Source organism: Pleurodeles waltl, chromosome 6 (genome assembly GCF_031143425.1).
Source record: "Pleurodeles waltl isolate 20211129_DDA chromosome 6, aPleWal1.hap1.20221129, whole genome shotgun sequence".
Lineage (NCBI taxonomy): Eukaryota > Metazoa > Chordata > Amphibia > Caudata > Salamandridae > Pleurodeles > Pleurodeles waltl.
In genome coordinates this window covers 1,573,051,894-1,573,079,762 of record NC_090445.1, presented here as the reverse complement: position 1 = coordinate 1,573,079,762, position 27,869 = coordinate 1,573,051,894, and the positions used below count along the sequence as shown (strand labels likewise).

At 43.6% G+C, this 27,869-nt stretch overlaps 1 protein-coding gene across 1 annotated transcript in view; it reads left to right on the top strand.

Moving 5' to 3' along the window:
- LRRC26 (leucine rich repeat containing 26) overlaps positions 1-25,967 on the top strand; it is a 124,543-nt gene extending 98,576 nt beyond the window's left edge. The window contains exon 2 of the mRNA XM_069241315.1: positions 25,515-25,967. Within this exon, the coding sequence (XP_069097416.1) occupies positions 25,515-25,831 (317 nt within the window). The 3' untranslated portion in view covers positions 25,832-25,967. The remainder of the gene's footprint in view (positions 1-25,514) is intronic.
- Positions 25,968-27,869: the final 1,902 nt, after the last annotated feature.

The window sequence follows — 27,869 nt, the reverse complement described above, 5'->3', positions numbered from 1 at the left end:
AGGCAGTCATTTGTGAACCTGGCGGTAGTCCCGTGGCCTGGCGGACGTAAAGTCCTCCGCCAGGCCAAGGGTGAATACTCATCCGCCAATAATTGAATCCATCCCTAAGTAACAATATTTAGAAATAAAGGAGAGACATGTTTGGTTAATACATTAAAAACATCTGTTTTCAAAAAGTAAAACACATTTTAGAGTGTTTTTGTTTTAAGTGACAGTGCTAACACTATAATAAGAGACACCCATGGTGTTCAATTGTAATATTATTGGCAAATCAGAAACCGCAACATAATATTTTCATTAATTAATACTAATTCATTTCTCAAGGTAAGAGAAATCTTCCACCTACTCTCTCAGCAACTGCTCTCTGGAGGTGTACAGCACAAAACAAAACATTTCTTAAACAATGGCTTATAGAACTAGAGCGCCTTAAATGTGACTTCCAGCACGTCTTTGAATACAATACCTTGGGTCAATTATAGAAACTTCATTCACAATACACACTTCTTAATGCAATAATTTATATTGGAATCCTTGATGTCATTTAGGTGATGCTCCACGGAAATGAGAGGAGAGATGGTTTGCAGCGGGACACTGATTAGGAAGTAGAAGCAGCAGGAGTAGGATGAGCAAAACAACTGTCTCCATAGTCAAATTAATGATGTCTCACATGAAAATGTGACATAACTATTTCTAAGTATTAATTACATTTCAAAGTGACTAAGTAAATATATTTCAAGTGCAACATCATTAATTCATCAATTATTACTTTATACATCATAAAGCCATCAATTTTCAAAAATAATTTTCACCCAATATTACATATTTGCATATTTTTAAAAAAAAAGCTCCTACACGTCTGCCCCATTTCACAGTCCCCTTCCTCTCTCATTTGAGCTTTTTCTCAACCTTCCTCCCTCTAATCTCACATTCTCTTTCGTTCCTTTCCTCTCTTCTCCATTTCACCTTTATGCCTTCCAACCTTTCTCTTCATCTTCTGTTCCCATTTCTCTCACTGTAGCTTTTACCTATTTATCTTTCTCCTGTGCTCTATGGATGTCTGTACTCAGTTTATTTCCAGTGTTGTCTTATGGATTTTTGAGGCTCTGGGGAATATATATTTTTGGGCAGCCTGTTTATAAATGTGCTGCCCTTTAGTTGCTAATTGAAGCCTGCGTGATACCAAGCAACCTTTCAGAAACGGGATTCACACAAAAAACGAGATATGTCTTTCCAGGGACATTAAACTAGACAGACCTGAGCCAGATGAACAGAAAATTTATTTTCCCAGAAGCCCTTTGAAAGGCGGGGGCCATGGGAAATTGATCATTTTGCCCATGCCTTAAAACGTCTTTGTTTCTTTCTACACTACAACTTTTCTCTTCCTCCATATCTTTTCTTCCCTCTCTGCCACCTCCTATCTCTTCCTTTCCTTTATTTGTTTTTTATATCCTTTCCTCTTCTTACTTGTCTAATTTTGCTACTATTTCTATCTTCCATTTTACACACTTTTCCTTTGTAGCACCTTCGTTCATTTAGACACAGCCTCTACAACTACCCTCCTCCTCACCTCATAGCTATCCTCTCTTCTTTATTGTGTCTTTAGCTCCCATTCTCTTTTTCTCACCTTTTGATCTGTTCTATCTCCAGTATCGTCTTTATTCATTTTTATTATCCACCCTTTCTTCACCTACACTACTTTCTTCTGTTCCCTTTCCTTTTCCTCTATTGTCTTCCTTTTCTTCTCCTCTTTCCCCTCCTTGCTCTTCTCCTTTTCTAGTCTTTCTCATCTACCCTATTTCTCTTTTTATTTATCTTATGCTTGCTTTCTAGTTCTCACTCGCTTCCCTTTCCAAAATCATTTTTCATTCTTTCGTCCACGCTCCTTTTTACTGTCTATTATTGCACCGTTTTAAAATATCTCCATCTCTCCTCCATAGAGACTTTCTGCCTATCACTGTAACTCCTGTCTAAAAAAAATATTCACAACATAAAACATAGACTTTTATCTGCAGACGAGCTCTCAATGAACATGGCATCATGCATGTTGTTCTACTGGAAGGCAGGGGATGTTTAGGAGTAACATTAGAAAATGTATTTTAATTCAAAGATGAATGGTTGAAACATATACACATCAGAACGAGTGAAGACGAAATCTGTAAATAAATTCATGGTGGCTTAAGACACAAACATGGAAACAGCAACACAGGAAGCAGGTGTAAAGCTAGATCTTTCAGAAAACAGCAGACATGTTAACCAGAAGGGTGGGTGGACAGGAGGTTTATATTTTCCAATTTGTATTCCATGTAACAACTATGTTCTGCTGGTGAGAAGAAAACTCTGACTCAGTAGGTAATGCCATGCAGAGACTGAGGGTCATATTTATCAATGGTTTTGTGTCTCCCTTTTACCATGCAAAACATATAATGGGATTTACCAAGCCACGCAAGGCCACTTTGTTTGGCCCTGTGTGGCTTGGTACCTCTGGAGTAATGCAAGGCAATGCATGCCAGTGCCTTGCATTACTCTGCCCAGGGCAGCATGCAATGGGTGGAGTGTGGGTGTTCCTATGCATCCACCAATGGATTTTGAAGCATTCCCAGATTTATCAATATTGGTAGATCTGGGAATGCACCAGAAGACCAGGCCTTCCCAGGGGATGTATAACGAGGAGAAATATCTTTATTTCTCCTTGTTTTTAACACTTTCTTTGTGGGCTGCCTTCTGCAGCCCACGTGGAAAGGAAAGAGCCTCAGAAGATTCTTTTTGTGCAGGAAGGTGTCCCTCCCTTCTTGCTCGAAATCAAAAACAATCCTGCCTGTAACACAGACACCCTCACACTATGGTGAAAGGGTGCCTGTGTTCGAGCTAGGCAGCAGGTTGTGTGTCAGCGCAGGCAGAGCAGGAATGCACCATGTCTTTATAGCTATGGGGTAGATATTTCTACCCTACGCCTTTCACGTGGCACAGTGCATTGCATGAAATAAGGATAAATATGTCCCATATAGTATAATACCAATTAAAGACCTCATTCAGTTTACTCATTACCTAGATCTAACGCTGCTCACCCTACATGGTCGTCAGTTTGATGCTTGTTTTCTTGGTAAAGTGTGCTGGAATGTAGAATCATGCAAGTCTGGCTCTGTCCAGTAAGCTGCATAGTTAAGCAAATGCTAGATGTGGGCTAGTGGCCAAAATGGTGGCTGTACACCTGGGATGCGAGAGTTACACTCATTACTTCCACACTTTGAGATTCTGGGCAATCTATTTACTTGCAGGTGCCTCATTTGCTATATTTCCTGACGACGGAAGTGCTTACAAGCACTCTAATATACAGCTGTAAACACTAAATAAAAATGTAACATTAATGTAAGTGAATTTTATTTTCTCAAAATACATTAGGCAAAAATGAAGGAAGGAACACTTTGTAGGTCCTTGTCATAATTATTACCATAATATTTTGTTAATATATTCTGTATTTAGTAGAGCCATTTTTAGATCACAGTAAACAAAATGTTGTTACCCAACTCATTTTGTAAGATGTATTTTTGATTATGTTTAACAACCTTCCCAAAAATGCATCTCTTTCCCGCTAATGTTTATTTCAGTCAAGGATTTCATTTACATGAAATGTTAAAAAATCTTTTTTATCTTATTTTGTTGTTATTGCTCTTTCAACAAAGTGTCCCCCTTCAGAGGCATTTTGTGGAGGCAGTATTATTCTTCAACCCCTTAACTGCTGAACCCCACTCCCCCAACCCCAGTGCTGAGCTCTTTTTTGGCTATTTTAGGCAGTTCAACCTTAGGGCGCTGTACATTTTTTCCACATAAAGTATCCACACCAAATTTGAGTCCTTTTTCCAATATCCTAGGTAATCTAAAGGTACCCAGAGTTAGTGGATTCCTCTGGCGAGGACTGAGAGAATAGGCAAAATATAGCAGAAGTCTGAGTTTTTTTGAGAGTAAAAGAAAAATGTGCTCTGGGTAAAAAGTGGTTGTTTTTCCCCTACAAATGGCATCCATTAACAGTTTGCTGTGCTAAAGTCAAAAATCCTAATTTTGTACCACAGTTTTGGAATTTTTCAAAGGGGTAGCCCATTCCTTCTATTTTTGTGCTCTCAACCTACTCCCACTTTGTGGTGTAAACCAGTGTAAACCCCCATGGGCGATCCAGAAAAGCTATAGATTTCTGAAACGTAGACAAAATTCAGAATTCGGCAAGGGATCATACATGCAGATCCCTCAAGGTTTTCCCAAGGAAACCAACAGTTGAAATAAAGAAATATCAAAAATGAATGGGAAAAATTGCAATTTGTTACATTTTCATCTGTAACGTTTTGTCACAATGGCCAATTAACAAAAGCAATATACCATTATGTCTGCTAGGACCTTCTGGTTGTGGGGATATGTAGGGTTTGCAGGTTATCCAAGAACCTAAGTTACCTAGAGCCAACAACTGAGCAACACTGTAAAATAGTTTGTTATTGTGTACCAAGTATAGACCACTTTGTATAGTGAAATTTGTAGAGTGAAAAGTAGGTATCAAGGAAACCTATGTATTTCTATAATACAAAGGAAATGGAGATTAGTAGCAGAGGTTATTTGTACATCTCTGAATTTGTGGGTACGAGTACTAGTGTATGATTTAGAGGGTATTTTTCAAAATGTCTAATTTCTCATACTCTGGCTTACATTTGAAATCCAATGGTAATAACAAATGTTCAACTATTCTGTGCTTCCACAAGTCTTCCAATATAACGTTACCTCACTTGTGGGGGAGGCCTAATGCCTGCAACAGGAAATAGACCAAAACTCACATTGGACGCATCATATTTTTCCACTGAATATTGACAATTTCTTACAATGTGGGTAGCTGTAGATTTTGGACCCCATCTCAGACGGCACCTAGGGAAACCTAGAAAACCTATACATTTTTGAAAACTAGACACCTAGGAGTATCCAGGGTGGGGTGACTTGTATGGCTCTCACCAGTTTTAAAAAAATGTTTTAGCCAGCATCTCTTGCAAACCTCAAATGTTGACTAAAAAACACATTTTCCTTAAATGTCCGTGATGGAAAGTTCTGGAATCCACAGGAAGCCACAAATTTCCTTCCACATGGCATTCCTCCAGGTCTCCCAATGGAAATGGTATCTCTCTTGTGTGGGTAGGCCTGATGCCCGTGGCGGAAAATGGTCCAAAACACAATATGGATGCATCACATTTTTCCACTGAACACTGATCCTTTTTTCCCAATGTGGGTAGCTGTAGATTTTGGACCCTAGCTCAGTTGGCACCCAAAGAAACCTAGAAAACCATTTTTGAAAACTATACAAGCAGGGGAGTCCAGGGGTGTGTGACTTGTATGGCTCTCACCAGTTAATATGAACCAAAAGTAAATGCAAACATCAAACTTTGGAAAAAACACACATTTTCCTTACATTTCTGTGGTGGAAATTTCTAGAATTTTCGGGAAGCCACAATTTTCCTACCACCCTGAGTTCCCACAACACATAAGGCCCTAACACACTACATTGAGAGATAAGGTATAGGGCAGCTGCTGTATTTGAGGCAGCTGCTGTATTTGAGGCAATGCTGTGGCACCACCTATGCAAACCTACAAACCACAGACATTTTTGGAAACTAGACTACCAGGGGAGTCCAGGGTGGTGTGCCTTGCATGGATCCCACACGGTTTCCCTACCCTCAGTGCTATGCAAACCTCAAACCTTGCCTGAAACAATACATTTTCCTTCCATTTTTGTGATGAAAACGTCTTGAGTCCTGGCAAGGGCTTCTATTGACCTATTTTTGAACAGCTTCTGTAGCAGGCACTAATACTAGCCACGCAAGTGGGGCAACATTTCTCTCGGTACATGTGGGGAAAGTGGATAAACTTTTGGGATTTTGTGAAGGAGTATTATTTTTTAAAGTTAATCCACTACTTACACTGGTTGGTTTTAGCACACCAAGAAATGCTAGCTTAAAGCTCAAATACTTATCAACGTATCCGAATATTTAAACCAAGACTACTGAAGGTGAACCATAAAGCCATGTCAAGTCACCAACCGCTTTATGATCCATTCACAAGCCATTCACACACCACACCCAAGACTTTCAAACCGTCTACCAAGAGGCCATCACATTCATTCAAGACAACCTCTCAACCAGTCATCAATTAAATAGCACACAAACACACCACAAACAAACCTCTATAAATGCATATGTTCAACCATGTTCCCAGTTGGTACATCCACAACCTTCACAAATGAATAGACAGTTTGACAACATTTTTACCACTTGTCAAGTAAGCACCTCCATTCTGAATATTACCCAGCGCAAGCCTAGCAAACCTTTACTAGTAGCTCCCATGATAACAGCATGCAGATCAGGAAGCCGTATTATATGTGTTTTAGCTCACTTACTGTGAAAAAGTAAACTCCTTCCAGTTTATGGATGCAAGTTGGGGGTGACTGAGAATGCATTCTGAGGCCTACATTGCTCCAAGAGTCAGTATATCTACATTTGAAACTAAGACAAACATGCTGGGGAGTTCTGCCTAAGTTCCCTAACACATAGGGTAGTCAGTGAGAGTGTATCATATGTCACATCCACTGATATATGCAGTGCTGTGACTGTAATGCACTTGTCACACAGTAAACTGAACAAATACTTAGGGCCTCATTACAAGTTTGGCAGTCAGACCGCCAGACCGCTATGTTGGGGGTCCCAAAAAGACTGCCTTATTGGCGGTCTTACAGACCATCATATTACGAGTTACACAGGCGGGACTGCCGACCGCCAACTAAAAAAGGCAGACCGGCAGCTGTGCAAAGCCTGGAAATCGTCACTGTTACCGTTACTCAAACCACCAGCACTATGTCACCTTCTCCAAATACCCTTGTTTGTTAACTCCCAATTGTAGTGTACTCACATGGGAGGATAATATATGAATATTGTATGTAGTACAGGGACTGACATGACCGCTAAGGACAGGAGGCACTGTTACTGTAACTCCACTCAACCAGCCCTGTGTCCTCTTCACCAAATACCCTTGTTTGTTAACTCCCAATTGTAGTGTACTGCTAAGGCCAGGAGGCACTGTTACTGTTACTCTACTCAGCCAACTCTGTGTTCTGTTCTCCACAATTGTTGTGTACTCACCTGTGTGGATAACATTTGTATAGTGTTTTTACTGGAGAGAGTGCCATGACTGCAACTCCCAGCAAGCCAGGTTTCTGTAACTCCAACCACCAGCACAGTGTTCTCTTCTCCAAAGACCCCTGTGTCTTAACTCTCTATTGACGTAACCTCACCTGGGAGGAAACCATTTGTATAGTGTGTGCAGTACATGGAGTTACATGACTTCAACTCACATGAGGCTCTCTTACTGTCACTCCAACCACCAGTCCAGGGTTCTTTTCTACAAAAACATGTTTTGGAACTCACACATTAAGTGTACTCACCTGACGGGATGACATTTCTCAAGTGTGTGAAGTGGGGGGAGTGACATGGCTGCCAAGGTCAAGAGTCTCTGCCTCCCCAACTCCAAATACAACACAGTGTTTACTTGTCCAAATACCCTTGTTTGTTAACTCTCAATGGGAGTGTACTCACCTGGAAAGATAACATTTGTATCTGTGTACTGTGTATAGTACAGGGACTGACATGACAGCAACCCCCAAGGGGGCCTGTTCTTGTAACTCCAATCACCAGCTCAGTGTCCACTTGTCACAATGCATCTGTATGTGAACTCTCAAATGATGTTTACTCACCTGAGAGGATACTTATTTTCAAGTGATGGGAAGTAGTGAGAGTGACCTGACTACAACTTCCTGGACACACTGTTCAAGTGACTCTAAACAACACCAGAACAGTGGTCACTTGTCCAAAAATTCTTGCCTGCTAACTCTCAATTGAAGTTTACCCACCTGGGAGGGACCAACATACGGATCATGCTCAAGTCAGAGATGTGTCTTGCTACCTAGTTCCATCTTGACATGCTGACCAAAGATCAAAATATTGAGGACAGGAAGGACACCTTACCCTGGGTGCAAAACAAGTATCCCAAAGGCCTGAAGATGCATCACCAGAATGTTATTGGCAGTAGACACATTCACACAGCACTGACTACATGATGACTCAATCACTTATACAAAAAACTCCTGGGTCTGCCTGCATGACAATCAACTACACCTTAGAATGGTTAATGCCACATCCTGCCCAGCCACTGCTTTGCCTGCACTGGTGGCAAGATGTAATACTCAGCCCATCCTCCCAAGTGCTAATGACCTGTACAATTCAGCAGCTGCTAGACTTAAATGGAATTGGCATGCTTCACAAATGTCAGGTCAATACTACCAATATCATGTGTACCTGCCACAATAGGATAACCTGCAAATCAACTATCTACAAGGGCTTTGCAAAATGTCACTGTAAACGTTTGGAGGTAGATGTCACAATACAACCAGTGACATTGTATGTTTCACATCAACAGGTCGACCTGCAACTGGGTAGTCAGAGGCCACTAAAGCGAACAACCAATACCCCCATGGATGAAGCCCAAAGTGAAGAAGATACACCTGAGGTCTGGACGTGGGGCACTGTTCAGGCCCATCTGGAGAACCTGGTCAGACCAAAGCAGTGAATCTCACTGTGCCCACATCAATACCTCCCAGCCCGGTTGCCTTGATATCACAGGTAGCCATTCACCTCCCCAACCTGTGTCCGTAGGACAGTGTCTAGCATCTTGTGTCCCCCAGTCCAGGATCCTGAGCTGCAGCACACCACCTTGGACAATGATGGCCCTGAAACCAGTGGGAGGTGGCACCCTATGGGAAGGGCACAGGCCAGTGGGGGTAGGGTACATGGGAGGGATGCTGTGGGCCAGCAGGGTGAGGCCACTGGGGATGATTCTCCTGATACACCTCCATCAGCCACATCTTGGGGGTCTATCAGGAGTCCCAAGGCATGGTGGGCCTAGTACTTGCAGAACTATGGGAGATCAAGCAGTTGCAGAGGAGCATCCATATTGATATGTGTGAGCAGTGGGAGGCCCACAATACCAACATGGCCTCCCTAACAGGGGTGTTGAGGGACATTAACAGTACCCTGGTCAGTGATCATCAACAACATCCTACCCCTTCCTTTTGTGCAGCAACACCATGCCCTTCATCGGTGCCAGCCCCTGGAAGGGAGGCCCTGTCAGGGGAAGAACCTGCCCCATACACCCCTTGTTCTGTAGCAGTAGATTCCCCCCCCCCACCACCACCACGCAAGCGGGATGTCCAGCAAAGACTCCAGGAGGTGCGGATGGCAAGACACCTACCACTGCCAGCAAGTGACCTCTTCCTAAAGGACCTCCTTTGTGTGCCACATATTCACTCTGTTGGCTGTTCTTCAACCACCTTCCTTTTCCTAAGGGGAGAGTACATTGGACTTTGGAATTACAATTGTGTGACATCTACTCCAATGATTTCATCCACCATGACTGAACCCTTCACTGTTCTTTTTCAATCATGCTATAATATAATTTTAAAGCACACATTTGTAATAAATCCACCTGTCACAAGCTAATTCTCTGCTTGCTTCTGTTCCACATTTTGCTATGTAGAGATTTAAGACTATATGAAGCAAATGAGACACAAGATACTAATGCAAGGAGGGATATGTTGCAGGTACAGTGTCCTGCTAAGAATCACTACCAGCACACACAAACACATTGCTACAAGTGTCTGGTCACACAAACATTTAATTTCACTGTACAGCACATAGGCTGTCCATATGGTGGAACTGTTTTAGCCAAGAATGACTGACTCATATTGTGCCAAGATACACATAGCAAGTTACAACTCCCCAAACACTGAAGGAATGGCCTTTCAGACATTGTCCTATACAATAGGCTAACAGAAAGGTGAATGGTGTCACCAGCTTAAGCCTTATCACATTCCAAAACCAAAGTATTCCAAGATCACATAACCCAACGTACAGACAGAGGGCAGTACAACAGTCCCTGATGACAGGTCCATCATAATCCAATGACCTTGCATCTGGTGGTATGACACAAACATATGTCAGTGTTGTGTTGCAGACACTGTGGCCTGCAATGAATAAACATATATAGAGCTATGCACAGGTCATACAAGAAGACTGTTTATCCTATATGAAGGGTGAATGCCTTGCTTGCTCTTGGTGATAACATAGTTTATGGCCACATGATCACACACATGTAGTAATCGGCCCAGCACATCACAATAAACAAGTACAATGTAAACTTCTGACCTTCTACCCAAACACTGTTCAAGCTGCCTTGGCACAGGTCTCATACAACCCAAATCTGTGACCTACATTACCTGGAACAATCATTGCCCACTTTCTATGTTGGAACAGCATCAGATACCTGCCAATGTCACAACTCTAAAATGCCCACATGAGGATGTCATGGAGAAGATACCTGTAAAAAGACAAAACAAGGAGTATAGGCTTGAAACAATTCCCAATACACAATTCATATGAGAAGCATCTGGAAAGGAAATTACATTGTAATGAGCCTACATCAAGGTTAGGCTATGTCAAGGCTAACCCTTCAAGCACCCATTGGCTGAATATTGCAAAGTATTAACTCCCTAGTTGTTGCCAAAACACTCAACTCCACCCATTCTAACAACTACAGTTCTTCATAAGTCACAGTCATTATGTCACATGATATACTTACACTCAAGAAAAGTAGCTATTGATGAGACCTTTCTGCAAGTCAGCTCCTTCCTCTTCACCACTGTCATCCTCACTTGGTATTTCATGAGTCTCACCCCGTGGTACTGCAGCCCGCCCCTCCTCTGGGATATTTGATATTCCTCTGCAGGACAATGTTGTGGAATATGCCGCATGCCACTGTGATCTGATAGACTTTTCCAGATGAGTAGAGGAGGGCTCCACCAGACTTGTCCAGACACCTAAATCTGGCCTTCAGGAGCCCAAAAGCCCGCTCCACTACACGCCTTTTTCTTCCATGGGCCTCATTGATTCGGACTTCTCCTGACATAGTTGGATTCCTTATTAGCTTCAACAACCAAGGATGGTATGGATATGCAGAGTCTCCTGTTAAGGAATGGGGCATAGGTGCAACAATGAGTCCCTCTTATCAGAATTGTAGCACCAGACATTACACACACAAAAACAGGACAGAAGTAACTTATCAACCAGCCAGGCCCAGTACAGTTGTAACATCAGCTGGGGGATAGTGCTGTTCTGCATAATGAAGAAATCATGGGCTGAACCTGGATAAAGGGCACAGACCTGTGAAATGTATAGATCCACCAAACATACATCTTGCACGTTGATGGAGTGGAAGTTCTTTGTGTTGCAGTATACTTGTTCATTTCCACCAAACTAACATGTGTGCCATCAGTGGTCCCCAACACCTGTGGAAGGCATGCAAAATCATAAAAGTCAGCCTTCACATGGTTTAAATCCTCACATCGGGAAAACTAGAAGTAGCTGTCCAGGTGTTTCAACATTGCTGAGAGGACATCCTTCAAAACCAGACTGAACATAGATTGGGACATGGCAGCTGACAGGGCCACTGTATTTTGGAAGGACCCTATGGCTAGCAAGTGCAATACTGACATGACTTATACAATGGGTGGTATGCTGGTTGGATAACTTATAGCTGGCATAATATCTGGCTCCAACTGACAACATAAGTCCACTATTGTTTGCCGATTCAGATGATACAGGAGGATGATGTGCCATTCCTCCATGGTCTGAAGATCTGACAGTGGATGGTAGGCAGGTGGCTGACGCATCCTCCCTGTCCCTGGGTATATATGTATGACCAGAAATGAGTTCTAACATTAACCATTGTGTCTCCAGCTACATACATGATGCATGTCAATTATAACATGTGACAAGGCATTTTAGAAGGGCTAGACATGGCAACTATTACACATCACAGCTGCTAATTACACAAGGGTCACATGCGACACCCATGGTTTTCCAGTGTCTACAACATGTATTTGAGCCAAACTCAAATATGTGCATCACAATTGCCCCTCAAAATGCGACTAGATATGTTAACCGCAGAAATTACCTTTGGCAGGGGTGGACTGTGGTCCACCATAAAATGCCATCTGTGCCCTGCGACATAATACAATGGTGTGTGATCAGTTTGAGCATCTACATGACAACACAGGATAAGTATGTTTGTGAGCTCAAAACAACATTTTCAGAGGTGTGACACAGTTTTTGAAGCCCAATGCCACACTTCAGGCCTCTAGAATGGTGTCTGCATGACCTACTCCACTGGACTTTAAGAACTGCCTGCGACCACCAGTGGATGTCGTCATGGTGGTAGGCAGTTGCAACCGCAGTGGTCACAGCCGTAGGCTGACGTTGTTGCCAGTGGTGGTCTCGGGCCAATGGCTGTGTCTGCCGGCGGTGATGACCACGTATGTGGAGAATGTGACTGCCATGTTCGGCAGAATCCCTCACTCGATTCCTGACACTGCTGCCAGCAAGACCTCCACTACCAAGGCTGCTGTGTACCGCCTCTGGGAGGTATCATGCCACATACAGCAGGTGATAGGGCCCCTGCCTTCTCAACAGAGGAGCTGGAGAGCATAGTGGACGAGGTCCTTCCCCGGTATGAACAGCTCTATGGTGCACAAGAGGAGCAGGTAAGTACCTCATGTGCACAGTTTTCTCTGTACTTCACCATGCTTTCTCTAATCACAGGCTAGAATTTGGCCATGTGTGCCAGGTTGACTACTTGTGTGCCTCTAGGTGCAGTCTGTGTGCCATCAATGGAGGGTCAATGTATAGGTATTGGTGGCAAGTGCGATGTGTTAAGTTCATTCACATTTTGTTGTGTGGAATTTTTGGGTTCCTTCATCCTCCTTGTGTTGGATGTACATGACTAGGAGAGGAGACCTTACTACCATTCAATGACATCTCTTTCCTCATGATTGTTGTATATGTCAGACAACATGTATGTGCATGACAGCATGAGCTGAGTATGCATATTGTATGAGTCAGTTGTAAGCAATGTAAGCAATGTGTATGGTGCCACAGAGATTTATTTACACATCTGCCCTTGCTAAACCATTGTTTGGAAGGCATGTCATGACTCTCTCTGCCTTTCAGGTTGCCACACATACCACTTGCCAATTTGCTGTTGGCTACATGATGTACTGTCATGCATGGAAGTGATGGGAATGTAGTGTCATGTAGGTTCTGCCTGCTCAACCAGCAGAGACAGGGGCCCGTCACATGTATCTCCCAGTATGGGTCCTATTTCGAGGGTGGGGAGGAGTCACTGTGGCTATACAACTGTGGCACTGTGCCCACTCCCTGTACCCCAGCAGATCCTGACATGTGGGCAATATGAGACTCTGGTGTAAAATCCTGCCCAGAATGCCTCATGTCTTTGATTAGATTATGAATGGGTCCAGAGGTAAGTTACCAATCTAGTCTACATGTGCAGTTAGCATCATTGTCAATGTGTGTCTTTCACTCATGACAGGTCCCTTACTCCAACAGCCCTGTTGTCACCTCCTTACAGGTCATATTTGACCTGTGCAGGATTATTGCATAAATGATAGCCCCACAGTGCATACAGTGTGTTGATTTCTGGGAGGCCAAGACATGTGACTCAGCAGCTTGGTCACATAGCAGAAACCGATTAACGTATGCCTTTGTTTGTTGGATGCCATCTCTGTAGGATGGACACATAAGTCCAAAAGCGTGTTCTGTGGTACAGGTACGTAACACAGAACCCCACCACCTGAAGTGGCATGAGTCTGCATTTGGTAGGCCACATGTCCACACATGGACAGGGTAGACACTTTCTGTACCCACCATGCCAGTCCCCTCATTGTTACCCATGTGTGAAGTTTGTTTCTACTCTGGCAGTTGCCTTTAGGGACTGTATGCAGAGAGTCATTCTCACATAGAGTGAATGTGATGGTCCATTCATGCCTAAGGATTTTACCCTTCAGAAGCCACAGAGGTGTGATGTGTCTCATAGTGGCTCACATCTCAGTCCGATTCCTAGAGCCTGGTCCACATGATGTCAGTAAGCTTGCTTAGTCAGGCTGGTGGGTTGGTCTGCACATTGAGAAATGCACGTCTGTAGTCATATCACTGTTCTTATTGGCTTGTATGTGTCACACTTGGGGAGTATTGACAAACAGGAAAGTTCAAGCTTGATGTTACTGACATGTATATGACTCAACCTTTTGTGATGAGACATGTGAACATGATCTCTTGATTTGTCTTTTGCATCCATGTAGGTCAACGTCCATCAAAAGAAGGAAATATGGAGAACCTTTGCCAAGAAGGTGCGCATCCTGGGGGTCCATAGCCGGCGTAGTGCCCACTGCAGAGAAAGGTGGGAGGACCTGAGACTCTGGGCCCAGAAGATCGTGGAGGCCCAGCTGGGGCTCTCCTCCCAATGTGGGCAGGGTGCCCGTTGGATCATGACCACCTTAATGGACCCATTTTGGTGGTGGCCTCTCTGGCGCTTGATGGGTGTTAGAGGGCAGCACAGCAGCCAAAATCGGGTGAGTACAGGGCATATTCTTGCCTGTCCCATTGATAAGTGATTGTGTTAGGTTCCGACAGCTCCCCCTGGCAATTAGGGTTGAGCCATGTGTCACACAGTAGATGAGGCATTGTTTGTGCAGACATGTCAGCCCAGATTCTGGTAGGTATCACACAGCACAATGCAACATCCAAAAAAGCTGCGCTGCTCTGTGTGACGAGGAGAGAGCAGGAGAGCTCCATATTCACATAGAAATGGTACACTCCTCACCTCTCCGTAGTGCCGGCACTGATTTCAGCTGCTGTGCGCCACGCACACACCTTAGCTCCATAGCTCTAGGGTGTGTGCGTAGGTTTTGTACAGGAACAGTATCCTTCCTGTACAAAACACTATGCCTAGACAAGTGCAAATGCTTTTCCCACTTTGTATGTGTGCTGTACAGTGCAGCACGCATGCAAAGTTGGAAGAGCAGGGAGAAATTAAAACATTTCTTTGTTTTGGCCTCCTTTTAAAAGGTGTTAATTTTTGATGCTAAACTCTTTCTTCTGATCTTTCAGAATAGGGTTTAGCCTCAAAAAGCATGGGTGGTAGAACGGGTTTGCACATGTACCACCCATGTGACACCCCCTCAACGGAAAGTAATGCAAAGCAGCGTTTTGTGCTGCTTTGCTTTACTTTGTGTCACAAACCAACGCAAATGCCTATTTGCGTTGGTTTGTCAGTGGCCAAAAAAGTTTAGCATCAGTTTAGCATTCAAAAAGCAACACCAAACTGATGCTAAACCTTTGAGAATCTGTGCCGGCATGTGTTGTATACTGATGTGCCTTCCATATTGTTCCAGGGACCTAGGACACAACTGGCTAGCATCCACAAACCAATTGCTCTGCAGGGACGACATATGGCTGTGTACATTGATCAATCAAGTACTGTTTGTTGTTGTAGTGGGTGTAATTTCTCTTCAACAGACCACTATTCCTAAATGTTCTCCTCTGCCATGTGCCTGGTTAAATGTGTATATGGGCATTTGACACCCAGAAGCTAGTTGTCTTCAGCGTATAATGGGTGCTGGTGCCTCACTGCAGTCTGTAATATGAAGATGTCCAACATACAAGTGAAAGGGCTTACATTGTTCTTTGGATGCAGCTATAGATCATTACTTTCCCTTGGTCATTGGGGAATGTCCATTGATATGATTTATGTGCCATCACTGTTGCCAACATTCCTTGTGCCTACATGTCAGTATGTGTCACTTTCTCTTTAGGAAACATTTGTGAGCTGCATTTGCATGCATGTTCTACCTATGTTGATGGGATGATATCTGTATTCCCTCAAATATGTGTTCATGGCACACAGTTTGTGGAATAGGACATTTACAATGGGGACACATTTCATGTTGTGCCACATAGAGGAGTGTGTCACCATTGTTTATTGACTGACACATACCTTCATCTGTCATAGCATGCAATCTGGCATGTACAACTGCAGAAGCAATCTGGGGCATGACAGGTAAGCCTAGAGTTTAGAGCCACATTGTGAATATCTATGCCCTTGTTGTGGCATCAGGTGAAAAAGTGTACTGCACATGTGTAATGGTTATGGCGTGTGCCTGACTGTTATCATGTATCATGGAGTGACTTGCAGTTATTAGAAATCACATGTATTTGGGTACAGGCATTTATCCACAGACAGACATCTCTGTTTGCATGACCAAAATGTGGAGAGTGATGTAGCTTCCAATTGTGCAACATTTGAGGGCCTTCAACAAGTACTTGCACGTCTCACTGCCTCTCCAACATTCAAGGGGTTAATAGCATCTGCTAATGCACTCAGAGAAAGTCATAGAAAGGGGTCCCAGACATTAGTGATGATTACCCTGGGGCTTGCTGATTCATTGTGTTGTGAATTTTGGGGACATCTGTCCCTGACATATTGCATATGATGTCTACAGTGTCCATTTCCATGCCACATCTGTGGCCTATCCGAGTAACATTAATACTACCTCCATGACTCTATTGGGACAAATTTCACTTTGTAAAGTATACATTGTTGATATGTTTCCATTGCGACGTGGGTATTTCCATATCACCTTCTCCAGGATATTGTACTATTGTCATCAACATGGCATGATTTTGTATCATCATTTCTCATTGTTGGGTCATCATGTATGTGGCAAATAAGTGTGTGCATGACCTTGGGTGGGATCTGTGTAAATGCATTTTGCATTGGCCTACTATTGTATGCCAACAGTGACTGTGGTCTGCTCCATATGGCAAAGCTTTGAGGGTGATAGTGTTTCCTAATTGTTGAATGGTCATTGTGATGGCACAACTTCAGCCATGCAATTGTGGTTGTCTGAGATCCTACGTTTCCTGTGGGCAACTGTTGACAGTTCAAATGGAATGCATGCATAAGGTTTGGCACATGTATGGGCCTATTAGGTGGAGTTTGTTGCTGGGCCCTACTTGACATCACTGTACTGTATGTTAATCTGAGCCGTGGTTCAAGTGTGATCATGGCCATGTTATGACCTTATTTCTCTTTGTATTTGCAGCATCAGCACAGGCAAGCAAAGGAGATGGGGCACAGCCGAGTGGGGAAGTATCTGGCCATGGGCCTCGGGTCAAGGTACCACTGACACAAAGGGACCCAATGGCCTGGAGAGTGAGGGAAGTGCTACAGGAGAGACCGCAACATCATCATCATCATCATCATCATCATCAGATTCTTCCTCCAGTGGACACTTCCCAGTGGTGCAAGACACATTGGGGCATCCCCCTGTACCATCCTTGTCTGCCACCCCTGATCTATCACCGCCTTCCCTGTTGCTCCCCACCAAGTTGGCTGTGCCTGCTCACCAAAGAAGGTGGGCCTCTCCTTTGCTGCAAGCACCTCTGTCCCAGCCCCTGTTACCCCTGCTGCCCTCAGTGAGGAGGCTATTGACCTCCTGAGAAGTATTTCTGTGTGTCAGACAGCCATTGTGAATACCATCCAGGAATTGGCAAGTCAGCTACAACAGACCAATGCATTCCTGGAAGGCATTCATGGTGCAATGTGTGGCTTACAGAGATTTTTCAGGCTCTGGCCTCCACACTGACAGCAGCCAGTCACCCCCCATTTTCTGTCCCCCCTCTACCTTCCTCTTCCCACTCCAAATTCCCCTCTCTCTTCCTAGTCAAAGCACACAGACAGATCTGCACGCATGCACATCAACTCACAAAAGGAGCACACACAAACACAAGCACTACAAAACACACCAGCAAGCAAGCAAACAACAGTCACACAACAACAGTCACAACTTCCCCTGGCATCCCCACCACCTCCAGCATCACACACACACAACATCCAGCACACCCACAGGCACCACACCAACAGTCAGTGACACACCCACCACACCCACCAAAAAGTAGACACCACTCCAGCAGACCCCCAGATATCTACCACAAGTACCACACCCAAAAACACCACAACTACAGACACAGACATCCCCCACATCCAGCATACTCACAGTCACCACCCCAGCAGCCACACACACATCCACCACTCCATCCCCCACACCTCCCAGACCCCAAAGACATATAAACGCCCACACTCACCCATGCAATACACACCACCCAAACACAAGCGTAGCATCCACACACACACACACACACACACACACACACATACACCTACAACATCCACACCAACACAGCAGGCAACCACTCCCTCGACCTCTGATTCCCAACCCCCTTCTGATAACTGTCCCTGTGTTCCTAAGTAAGTTTTTTGGTTTGACCTCCAACGTTTCCCCTGTTCCCTTCACTCCCCATTCCAAACCCAAGAGGCCCCCACACACCTCCCAGCCCCTCCCTTCCACCTCCAAGGCCTCCCCTCTGGCCCCTGCAAGCACCCATACCTCTCCCTCCCAATAAGAAGCCAAACCCTCCCAAAAAGAAGACCACCTTTCCCAAGCCCATATCGGACCCCTCCCCCCCCACATCTGACCCTCCTCAAGCATGATCCCTGAATCCCTGAGGTGCCTGCCTGCCCCCTTGATGCCCCTTCCTGTGGAGGTTCCCTGGCAGTTTGGAGTCAAGTGTTGGCACAACACTGTGCTATTGTTGTAATTTAAATGGACTGGCCAATGGCCTTGGACTCTTCAGCTCCCCTATTTAATAAAACCCCCAGAGTTATTTTGTTTTTGGGTACATATTTGTTCTGCAATTCCTTTTCTTGTTTAATGTTTTTCCTGAGAAACGTATGTTGTTTGCCTACAGTTGTGTGTGTTTCAGCCTGCTTGCTGATCCATTTGCTGTTGTTTGCAGTATCTGACTTTGTGGGCAGTGATGGTGCCCCCCAAGACAAGGGTATGTGTTGAGTGTATGGATATGTGGGTGTAAATGCAATGGTGGTGTCATAGCATTGTGCACTGTGTGTTATTGCACGTATTTCATTTTGTGTTGTCCAATGTGAGCATGTATGGGGTTAGACTTGTCCCCCTGTTAAGGATTAGGGATTTATCTAATGTGTGCGAGCTTGAGTTTTGTTTGTACAGACATGGAGTGGGTTCACTTGTGCTAACCTTGTTTGCAGTTGACTGTGCATGTGTTCATTTAGCTGTGTGTACCTTGCAGCTACTTCCTGTGGCTGTATGTCCCATGCAGTTGGAGATGTATGTGCTTTGTTGCCTTGCACTTCCACATTGTACAGATAGGCATGTCATTTGGGTCTAGTACTGTTTGTCCCTGTGACACATGCAGGGCCATTTCCAGTGTACATGTTGTTTTAGGGGTGTGTGCAAAGTGATATGTGCCCCAGTGCAGCCTCCTTCTCTGAGTGCGCCTGATACCCCCATCCCTATTGTGCAGGTATTATTAGCATAGTGCTCTTTGTCTATTTGTCTCTCTGTCTGTTGTGCATGAAATTGTCCTTCCATTGTACTGTGATGTGGGTGATGTGTGTGTCTATTGCAGGGCTGTTTACTGGGAGTGGTGTTTATGTTCTATGCCACATCCATACATATGTGTGTTGTACGTGATGACAGTCCATGGCCTGTGAGGAATGTGAGTATGTGAGTTGTATTTGTATATGTCATGTTGGTGTGTTGATGGTGATGTGTGAGACAATGTTGTGCAGCCTTCACTATCCCTGTGCCTGAGATGTGTGGATGTGTGTTTTTGTGTTGTGTTGCCCAAAGTGACTGTGTTGTGACTGTGAATGTGCCCATCTTTATGTATGATTTAGAGTGTGTACACAATGAAACGTGCCCGTAGCGTGACCCCCATATAAAATGATTGACGGCGGGACAAGCTCATGTTAATAACACAGATAGGTGTGTGTACTTACAGTTGGTTGCGCCCACGGTGGCGTGGATTTCATCCTCCATCAATAATCAACAACATCGGCAAAATGTGTGTGATGGGATCCATGGTGGCAGCGGACACGTGAGGCTGCCTGCAGGTGAGTGTCTCCCTTTATACTCCCCGTTTCCACCTAATGAGACGTGGTGGTTGGACCCTCACAGTCACATTAGCGGTGTGCAACCTCGTAATGTGTCTGGCAAAAACACTGTCTCCGCTGGCCTGTTTGTGCTGCTTCGTGATCGCGGCAATCTGCACTGCCTGGTGATGCCGGCGGGACCAGGGTAGTCTTCGCTGCATAGGCCAGCATGACTTGTAATACGGCAGTCGGACCGCCATTCTGAATGCAGTCGGACTCCCACCATCACCATGGTGCTTAATGGACCGCCAAACTTGTAATGAGGCCCTAAGTTCTGATGGAGGATGAACACGGCAAGCAGGACAAACATTTTACCAATATGTGTAGCGCTGGGTGCTGAGTTCTCTGTAAAGTTATGATATTTTTGTAAAGCACACTATCACCAGAGAGGGTATCTTGTCACCGACACAAGATCAGTCGGCTGATCCATGGATTAACCTAGTCGAAGAGCGAAGTGTTCACCTTTGTGCGCAGTGGACTCATTTTGGAGATCTGTGTAGAGGCAGGGAATTCCATCTTTTTGGAGGCAATTAGGAGACATCACTTCTCCTTGTTCTAGTGCTGCATATGTATTGAATATGTATGAGTCACATGAGCAAAGGTGTTTGGAAGGATTCTGAAATCTAAGGGGGGTATTGAGGTATGCGGGACCAGTGCTGTGTAAGGCTTTGAATGTGTGTTTCCGTAGTTTGAAAAGATCTGTGGATGGGGAGTCAGTGAAGCGATTTGAGATGCAGGGTGTGTCTGTGTTGGGATGTTGAGGAAATAAGCTGTCTGTTTCCTTCTCTATCATTTGGATTCATCTAATTAGTTGAGTGAGGGAGTAATTAAGTATTGGGGTGAGTATGGCGCCAATGGGCTTGAGTCCATAGATGAAGATGAAGTGATGAAATGTGTATTAGTACTACCTTTCCTATCTCCCTTCTACCTGTGGTATTTCCCTCTGAAAGTAAACCTAACCTAAGCTCTTCCCACCTGGTCATGTCTCTGTCCTCATCAAAGTCCTAACTAAGCCTGTATACTTGCCAAGAGAACCTATACTAATGCTTCTCTTCACTAGCTACTTGAAGTGCAAGAAAACCTATCTTTCATGTGCTGTCACTGTACTAAATCCAACTCCTTCCAGTTTGTGGATGCAAGTTGATGGTGTCTGAGAATTCCTCAAATGCATATGTTCCTCGAATTGAGTGAGTATATCCACATTTGAAACTAAGGCAAACATGCTGGAGAATACTGCCTTAGTTCCCTAAAGCAATAAGCCAAACTAATGTCCTGTGGGACTAACTCACCCACACTTCTGCTTTTGCTTTCAAAGTGTGAAAAGTCAATTAGTAACTCGTATCATAACTAATGTTATTGAAAAAGGGTACTGAATGCAATATCTTAATTGATGGTTGTTTTCACATTTTGAGTAAAAGGACAATATACATTTCATCATGTATCCAAATTACTGAGGAAAAACACAGTCCTCAGACAGTGAACAAATATATACACATGACCATAGACACTAAACAAATCCCAAGGTTGTGAAGGATTTTATTTCAAACAACCATAAGGGCAGATCCTGTCAGTCCATTTTTGCTATCTCCTGGTGAATCATAACATGTTTTGAAAGCAAATTATGGATGGGATGTTGACATTCCAACCTGTAGTTAGTCTTCGGGTCTCATCCGAACAAAAGTTATCTGACTAAAGGTCCCTAGAAACCGTGGATTCTTGGGACCTTCAATAAGGTATCCTATAAGCAATCGTGCAAGAACACTTTAAGACAGAGTCTACAATGTATACTGGTACACACAGTTAGACGGTCAGTTCTGGTGGGGTAAACACATTTTTCAGGAGAAGTACACCTTTGTATTGTGTGGAGAAAGTGGTCACACTTACACATACAAGAATATTCCTCGGCAAAGCCAACAAGGCAAAATGGGTAGCTCACTTCCTTAGACGGTCCCATAGAGGTAAATGGATTTCTCAGGGAAAGCACACCTTTTACATTGTGTCATGCCGCCTCATGATCTGCAATTATGTTAGGAGCGCACTGGGGAGGGAGTGCAAGTGTCAGCTATTGGCCAACACTTGCACTAAACGGGTTAATACTTTACATGGTATTGGGGTCCTTTTAATTGTTTTGTGGCCACATACCTCCAGAACTGCACACCAACTGTTTTACACTTTGGCACTTCTAGATCGTGCTGGCTAGAGTTGAGCTGCTTTCTGACAGGTGATTGACTCTGCAGTCACCAATCAGAAATCATCTCAAGCTCACACATACTAGCAGTCATTGGATTTATGCTGCCACACCTAAGCAATGTGAGACAATCTGGTGGTGCAGGTGCCTGACAGGGACTTGGCACTGTCTCTTCTTGGTTCTACTACTCATACCCCCTCCCCCACTTGTGGAAGAGGAAATACAGATCCAGACATGGACTGGAAACAGTGCAGGCCTCTCTGTCCATTCTCATTTCTGGGCCCGGTGCCATTGCACCACTGGTATCTCCACCCCTGAATGCAAGCTAAGTGCGGCTGTGTGTAGGTGAATGGACAATGCAGATATCTGCACTGTGGCAGCTCACAGTAGGTGCTGTGGCACGGTCTGAATGCCCCTGTGTGTGAGTCATATGGCTGTGTAAATGTACAGCCTGAGGAAGGGGATGAAGAAGATGCGTTCAGCGGAGCCACTGGTGGAGGCATTCTCTTCTGCTCAACAGTGCATTTGCACGTGCAACCAAGGTAGGGGATATCACTGGCACAGGAGCTCCTTGCATTGAGAGCAGAAGGATACTTTCCTTACCCTCGAGTAGCAAGGGCTTGCACTGATATGCCTTGCAATGTGTCATTAGCCCTCTCTCAATATCATCATCATAAGTAGGGTTGGGTGCAACTCACAGAGTTTCACTACACAGAATTCCGCGGAGTTATATAAAAACTCTGCAAGATTCCACAGAGTTCCACCAATGGGTGGGTAGTATGCAAGTCGCCTTCTTGCACTAAAATTTATAAATATGCAAGTCTCCTTCTTGCACTACAATTTAGCGCCAGTAGCGTGAGCAAAGTTAAGAAATCAACGCGAACTGCACCATGCGGTGAACAAGAGTGCATGGCAATTCCAGTTGATTTCACTGCTGCTTGCATGGAAAATCTCCTTGAGTGGCAGCAAATCTACTTGAGGTGAAGACCTCTGACTGCGACTGCCCACGTTAAAAAATGACTCTAGGGGATGCCAACTTTCTCTTGCATTTCTGGAGCCTTATACGAAACATATTGCCATGCGGCGATTGGTGGAAAACCTAAAAAACGAAATGAGGCTAATCCCCAAAAGAGCAATCTTCAAAATGAATTGGGTGTCACAACTTATATCTGAAGTAGGATAATGCTTAAAATGCAATAAAATTATTAATTTACAGATAAGTCAAATAATTTTAGTGTAGTAGTTTGATTTATAATTATCAATTAGGTTTAAATGTATTTTTGAGTTAATTAAAGTGATAACAGTTCATGCGACTAAAGCCTTCATTGTTAAGACCTGGAGTAATAGTATGGGTTAAAGGTTATCAAAACCAGAACGGTGGGTCCAGAGGGCTCTGGCAAACAAACAGAGATTAATTGTAGTCAATATAAATCAGGAGCGACCAACAGAAGGTAAACATTGATCACTGTACGAAACCTCTTGGCCTATACCTAGAAGTGGTTCACAAGAACTAAGGCTGGAAATCAGATCCAGGCCATCAACTAATGATGACAGAAGAAGACAAGACCACATTGACAGAGAATGCAAAATAATATAAGGTTTAATAAGCAAGTATAAAATGACTCTGGCTGCAGAGGTAAATGCAAATCTGCTTTAGTGCTGGTGGCACTCTTCATCTAAGCTTTTGCGGCAGAACACTTTGGGCCTTTCAGCTTGCCAGGTACTTACATACTTGATGTACATTGACCCTATGCTCCCTATAGACCAAGCAGTGCTGTATTCTTTTGCGATGAACCCGGAAGCACCGCTTGGTCTAATGTAACACGTTTCATTGCAGATAGATGCAAGTTTGAAGGGCGTTTAGAGCACTCTCATTGTGTGGTTACATGAGAAAATCATGAGTTTATGTTATCTGCTTGTGCCTTAACCTGATTGGTTTGTTTTGTGGCCATCATGTGTAAATGTGTCAAATGTTAGCATTGTGCGATTTAAGCTAATACAATGCAGAAGATTCTTCAGAAGCTTCTTTGTCTGATTCTTTTTCCCAACTTCTTAGCAGAACTTTTCACAGACTTAGGAGGATTGATCTTGCTTAACATTCATGTTGGAGACAATAGTTTGTATTTGTTTTATGGCCTTTGAATTGCTTTGACTACATTGACTATACATTCGTGTACTGATTATGTTTTAATTACAACTAATTTGATGATTTAAGATTGTAATGTTGCTAATCTTTCAATAAACCTTTATGATTTGAAACGTAACCACTGTCTGTAGCCTGACGTTCTTCATGTTATTAAAATGCACTGAACTTTGAAGTTAGCCTCAGTCGGAGATACACATTCATTGAACAGCACTTTATGACCCAGAATTTGCACGACAATTTCTTCTAAACAAAGGGCTTTATCAGTGGCACATTCATTTAAATATGAGAGGGAATTCATTTGGAGGAGACGAGTGTTGCAGAAAGATCTGGCAAATGACTTATTTTATATTACAAAAACAAATATTAGCATTGCATTTGCTTTAAGCAAAGAATATGTGAAAAGTACAGAATTGCAAATGGGAAGCAGAGGGCAGCTGGCGGGTGCTCAAATTGTGACATATGTTCCGAGCAGCAGAGGCAAGGAAGTAACGTCTTTGACAATCAGTCAGTTTGGCTGATCCAAAAATGTGATGGACAGGTCATCTGTCAAATTGCAAATGGGACTCACCTAAACAAGTCAATAACTGGAGATGGGTGGCGCAAAGTTTCTCCTTGCATATTGTTGTTATATTTCTGTTGCTCTGTAGTCATGAGGTATAGTTACAGCAAAGTGGCAAGGCGGATTAAAAATAGAAGCCATTTTAAACTCTGTTAAATAGACGGCTTAGCCCACTGATGGAAAAGAAGCACACCCTGCTAATAAAATGAACCCATATTTCCATTTACAAGATCAGAAGATAGTCTAGTTGCAGGAAACAGGTTGCAAAGAAGTCGACACGAGTTTCGCGTTGTGACCAAAGGGTGGCTATTGCAACTCTAAGCTCCCTCGAAATTATATCCCTTTCTGTAACATGATTTGGAAGCTGATTTCACTAATTAGAACATTTATCCCCTCTTCAAGATGATCAAGGCCTAGTCCCCATCTTCCTTTCGATAAAGCTAATGATGGAAGAAGAAACATTCTCTAATGAAAAAAATTGTTTTCTTTGACATAATTGAGCCTTTTCAATCTCTTCCATCGACGCATCTGAAAACAAAATATGCATGGAAAATTTGCTGCTACCTAGAATCTCATTGACCAAATCCTTGTCTGTGTCTGTCTTACAGAAAAGGAATCAATACGATGTGGCCCACCCGGAAACTGGGATCAGTATCCAGTTTTGGACATCGGAGAGAACCACTTCCACCGCTGCCTGGAGAACTTCAGCACTCAGGACTACCTGTTCATTTACTTTTCTGGCGCTGCTTTATTCCTGTGTAGCATTGTTGCATGTTTCATAGCTTCACTGGCTGTGGTCACTTATCAACGCTTACGTTTCACATACAGTACCCGGACACATGTTTACCACAAAAAAACTGACATGTACGAGAATAAATTTGCTTTAGATGATCCTGGGACAAATGATGCCGTGAAACACAGGTAGTTCGTTCATGCCACTCCTGTGTGGATTCAGCGGTCAACAAACTTCCACTTATACACCTTGGAACACACACCTCAAGCACCAGTTTCATTTGTTGCATGAGGGACATTCTTAAAATGAATGATTCATCTACACTTAATCGGTGTTATGTTTTGAGATCCGCAACCTTGCTAGAAATAGCAATTCACTAATTGCAAGTTTACAGGATCGACCTGCTGCATACCTATATTTACATCCTTTTCGATTTGTGTTTTGCTGGACTGAAGAAGTAGTTTGATTTAATCTGCTGGGTTCCTTTCTTCATGGCTTTGCTGAGTCAAGCTCTTATCATGGCCCATTTAATGAGTCACAAATTTAATAAATTACCAAGGGAAGGAGGTGAATGGGGAATTTTTAGGAGCGTGAATCCATGCTGTTTGGTGTCTTAAAATAGTATGCCAACATTTACAAACACCTGTGTCTGTGGTTCACAGGGTGGTGTTCAAGGTCAATGCTATGCTTTCCGGTAATATTGCGGTACTGGCCAGAGCATAATTGTATTACTGGGAGATGACGTGGCTAGTGAATGTCACCAACAGCATCATAATGATGGTGGGCTGGCAACCAAATATGAGAAATAAGCTTTTGAAGGATGACAGCCGATTAGCATTACAACACAATGTGTATATCTGGAATATAGGTTGGCTTCCTCAAGTGGATTAAATAGCTTGATAGCAATAAATTTGCTTTGACAAATACAGAAGTGACTATAATGAGTTTTAGGAAACTAGTAAGGAATGCTTTAATTTGTCTTTTGGAGTTCTGGAAGATATGGCAATTGCATTCTCACTAAATTGAGCATTATTTTAGTGGTGCATTAAACATCAAAACTAGATGTCATGAAATATTGTACTTATCATCATAGTGGCAACAGTGTTAGCATAATACAAACAATAAAACCATTACAAACCATCAGTTAACAAATCACAACTCTGTCACTATATTCAAAAGCCATATAAAAAGCACTTATCGTACATATTTCACAACCCTTGCAGGATCATAAAAACACAGACAAAGACAGCCATTATTTCATAGATTTCTTCAACCTGTGTTAAAGTTCTTGGCCCGGTGACAAATTATCCTGTGTCTATAGGCCGCCCAGATATATTTAGCTGGAGAAAATAACATATCTGGAGACAAGAACTGATACAAAGCATAAGCACTGAACAGCATGTACATATCAACCATTTTGATCTCCAATGGATATAAAAGTCAGAAAAAGTGACAAACTGTCACATGTGCAGGGTTTCAGCACACTTTCATGGGATGGTGATTTCAAAATGATGGTTGTATGACAGACGTGGGTACCTTGCTCGCTGAACCACTGGAATCAAGCTAGCCAGGCTGATGAAGGGTGATACCCTGAAATGGGTTCCAGAATGCTTGTTTCCTGTCCAGGGAGGACCTGGCCTAGCAGTTCGGGCTGGACTGTTCCCATGGGGAACAGGGTCAAGACTGATTTGCATATGGCTGGGTGCAAACTGGGGTGACGTGGCGAGCAAAATAACAATGGATTAAACCCAGATCTGTGACTGGGAGTGAGTGTTTGAAAAATGGCAACACTCCGCCCATCATTTTATTTTGCATTTCATTTTATTTAGTTTTGTGATGTTGCTTTGTGCGCCCTAAGTGGCAGGGGTATGCCCAGACGTGGGTCCCTTGCTCGCTGCACCACTGGTATAAAACTACCCTGGCTGATGAAGGGTGTTACCCTGAAACCGGTCCCATGATGCTTGTTTCCTGTCCAGGAAGGACCTGGCCTAGCAGTTTGGGCTGGACTGTTCCCATGGGGAACAGGGTCAAGACTGATTTGCATATGGCTGGGTCCAAACTGGGGTGACGTGGCGAGCAAAATAACAATGGATTAAGCCCAGATCTGTGACTGGGGGTGAGTATTTGAAAAGTTTAAACACTCCGTCCATCATTTTATTTTGTTTTGTGATGTTGCTTTGGGCGCCCTAAGTGGCAGATGTATGCCCAGACGTGTGTCCCTTGCTCACTG